General features: G+C 56.7%; 1 protein-coding gene across 1 annotated transcript in view; it reads right to left on the reverse strand.

Moving 5' to 3' along the window:
- Positions 1-916, reverse strand: part of F751_5517 (O-glucosyltransferase rumi) — a gene marked incomplete at both ends in the record, with an annotated part of 5,417 nt that extends 4,501 nt beyond the window's left edge. The window contains 3 exons of the mRNA XM_011403912.1: positions 34-99; positions 440-670; positions 770-916. Of these exons, the coding sequence (XP_011402214.1) occupies positions 34-99; positions 440-670; positions 770-916 (444 nt within the window). The remainder of the gene's footprint in view (positions 1-33; positions 100-439; positions 671-769) is intronic.
- Between the last annotated feature and the right edge of the window lie 2,599 nt (positions 917-3,515).

The raw sequence follows: 3,515 nt of genomic DNA on the forward strand, positions 1-3,515 counted from the left end.
ACCACCTTTGCCCCCCCCCCCCCCCAAACGCACCTGCACTGCGTCCCTCAGGACGTCCAGGATGCAGGGCCGCTTGTGCGCTGCATTGGGCTTGAACGTCTGCACCGGTGGGGGGTGGGGCCGGCGTCACGCGGGACCGACGCAGCCCGCAACCGGGCGCGACGAGGCGCAGGGGCTCGCATCTCACCGCGCGGCATGGAACAGACCGGGCACAACCGGACGCCGTTGAGGGCTGGGCAATGGATGTGGTGGGCGCCAGCCGGCCAGTGGTGGCAGGCACTGCATGGCCAGCACATTTTAATGGCCAACAGACGAGGAGTGTGCGTGCATGTACACTCAGCAACCGCTCCGGACGCGACCCAACCCTGACTGGGGGAGGGGCCGGGGCGGGCACGGGGGCCCCGCCGCCCTGCTCACATGTGAGCGCCACGATGCTCACCTTGACAATCTCCATTTCCACGCGTGCAGTGCTGGCATTGTAAAGCAGGGAGACCTCATCATGTCCGGGGGGGTACTTCCCCCACCGGATCTTGTGCAGCGCCTGGAGCCCCTCGCTGGCAGTGAGGTTGGACTCCCTGGCTGAAGAACGCGCCTTCTCAAAGAATGTAATCAACGCAGAGTCTATCCAGGGGAAGGACTGGAGGCACGCGTCTCCAACCAGTGCCTCCTCCTGTGGAGACCGAACCGAAGGGAGTTTGGTTGAGTGGGACTGGCCAGGCTCGGCGCGGGATGCCCCGAGAGGGTGGTGCACAGGGCATGCGCGGCACACCTCGGCATGCAGGAATGGCCCTGCGCCGCTGATCTTCGCCGCGGCCTCCCCGAGGTGGGAGCGGAAGGGGAGGGCGACGGAGCAGAGGACCAGCGCCACAACCGCCAGGACCAGGATATTGTGTCGGCGCAGCCTCGGTGCAGACATTCTGCGATCGGAAATCACGGCCTCGGGTGTGCGTGCTCTAAGAGGTTGTCATCCAATCAAGGTGCAGCAACGCAGTCCTCATCCCAGCCAATCTAGGCATGTTGCTCCCCGGTAATCTTCAAAGGAGAAAGCGGCTTCTATTATTTTTTATATTCAGGAATTGAATGCCGAGAGTTCGGCTGCGAGTATTCGTCTCAATAGACCAGAGCGATGTCAAGCTCTGACCGTGAAATGTCCTCCTGCTTGATCGGGACGACAGGAATGGGGTATTGAGCATGCAAAGCACAATTTCTCGATGTTCTTCACACGTGGACATTGATGTGTGCTACCTTTGCTTTGAGTGTTACAAGGGCACGGCTTTGAGCTTCGAGGCAGGCACCATAAGCGCTTGATGGAGGAGCTCGTGACCTCCCGCTCTCAGCCTGTCGGATCGCGCCATGGTCAATGTGCTTCTCATAGGCGTGCAGCGCGTCGGCATATGCACCAAGCTCCCTGTGTTGGCTGCCCAGCAAACTCGTTCAGTGGATTGGACGCCATGGGCAGGTGCAAGTTTCTAGCTATTAGTTTGTATGGCCAACATCTGCTCCCGCGCCCTCCATCAATAACAGCCTACTGCTTGGCTCAAGACCCACACGTATTAATCCAGTGTCATTAGACCACAGGTAGGGATGCTGCAACCGGATGCGCCCCTCCCCAAACCGACCTTAGCTGGGCAGTCCACATGACAACCTGGGAAGTGGGTGCCCATCCAAGGTGGGCGACCAGTATGGGTGATTGTGTACCGGAATCGCTACAACATCCTACCACCCAATTCCATGCCAAGGCGACGGAAAGATTAATAACTTGAGGCGAGGACTCTGGAGTGCGTTCGGGCAGGGCATACCCGCCCCGAGACGAGAGCCTGCGAGCCAGCGAGTCGTGAACCCGGAGTGACACTCATTAGCCAGAGAACTTCTAGGTCATGCAATTTCCAAACCGAATTAGTGGGAGATGTTATTTGTATGAGTCTTCGTTTGGAGAAGCGCTGGGGTGCCATGACGGGGTATTGTGGCTGGGTATGCACAGGGGTGGGTCGAATCGCGGCAGGGAGGTCTCTCTCACAATACTCGCCAATACTTTGCTGCATTGGTGGGGCGTCCAGTATTACCAAATGTTTGAGGATTACCGGCTCCTCTCAAACAGTAGTCAGCAAAGATGCGACTGTTGCCAACCTGACGTGGGTCGTTCACACTTCCCAAGCACGCGCGCATGCCCGGGATAGTATGAAAGTCGAGGGTGGGCTGGAATTTCATCTCTCTCTGCGGAAGACAACATCTCCATACATCTGGGAGATGGACGCGACGCGGCAACAGCCAGCTCCCATGCTGCTCATACATAGGTAGCCGCGAGGGAAGGCCTTGACCGAATCCAGTGGCAAAGTATGGGCAAGGGGCAGATCCACGATTTGAAATCGCAGTACCCTCCCCTACAGACCTACAGTTGTGCTATTTGCAACTCGCGTGCCCCGCCACGCCACCCATGCCGATGCACCGTGAATGTGCATGGTGGGAGGGCCTAGTTACATATAAAGCCAACTGGGGTTTACACTATGAGCAAGCGAAGAAGCCACGAGCTTTCTGTCGTGGCAAACAGAGCTCTCTGAGCGTGTAGGGCACCGCAGTGGACCCTCCAAGTTAGTTTCCTCATCGTCATGACCACTCCCTCATGGTCCTGCTGAGTGGAAGCAACTTGCACCACTCCCCGAAGTTGGCTCTCGGCAACGTTGATGCTTTGGTATCGAAAGAGAACATGTGTCAAAGTTAGGACGAGGAGAAAATGAGCTTCTCTTCAGCTTGCCCGAAGTGCTCTAGACGTGTGAGGATCACCAGAGTCCTAACCATCGCACCCTGCCATGGGTGTGTCGTACAATCTCACCGGGCCGGCATAGCAGGATGTCGCCATGTTCTTGAGGATACAGGAAGCTCGATTGCAATACAGAAGATGGAATCTGCACATTTAGCGCTGAATCCGTACCTGCATGACTTCGTATATGTGGTCGTGCACCCCTGTCAATTATGCCCATACAGGACATGGCTCATACTCTAAAGCAGATTGTGTGCCACGTGATTGACTATCAGGACTGCAGGGGGTCATACTGGTTCATACCGGGAGTATGCCGCCCATAGCCTGCTCACGAGATACATGACTCTGAACTTTGGAAATGACTGCTAATTACCTGTTGAAACTGCGAGGTAACTTCCAAGATGGCTGCCTCCGGAGGTATGATCCTCGTGCTTCTTCTCGTCATAGGCGGCGCTTCCGCATCGACCGGTAAGGACCGGTCGGGAGAGCCATGGGGACGGAAGATGGGTTCTGTAGCATATCTGCAACTCAAAGGGGCAAACTGGGATCACTGTCCCTTCTAGAGTAAAGTAAACAAGCTGGGCGGCATGCGAACCTGCGTCAAGCGTCACCGGGCATGAGTAGGCGGTGCCGGTGCTCTGCAATGGCCAGACCCAGCCCGACCTTTTACCTATCGCTTAACCAGCCGTCCCTATCTATTCTCTGATCGATGCCCTTTATTTTGGAGCAAGCTTAATGTGATCATGCTTGCTGCGTG

This window comes from Auxenochlorella protothecoides (genome assembly GCF_000733215.1).
Source record: "Auxenochlorella protothecoides strain 0710 unplaced genomic scaffold scaffold64, whole genome shotgun sequence".
In the NCBI taxonomy this organism is placed as follows: Eukaryota; Viridiplantae; Chlorophyta; class Trebouxiophyceae; order Chlorellales; family Chlorellaceae; genus Auxenochlorella; species Auxenochlorella protothecoides.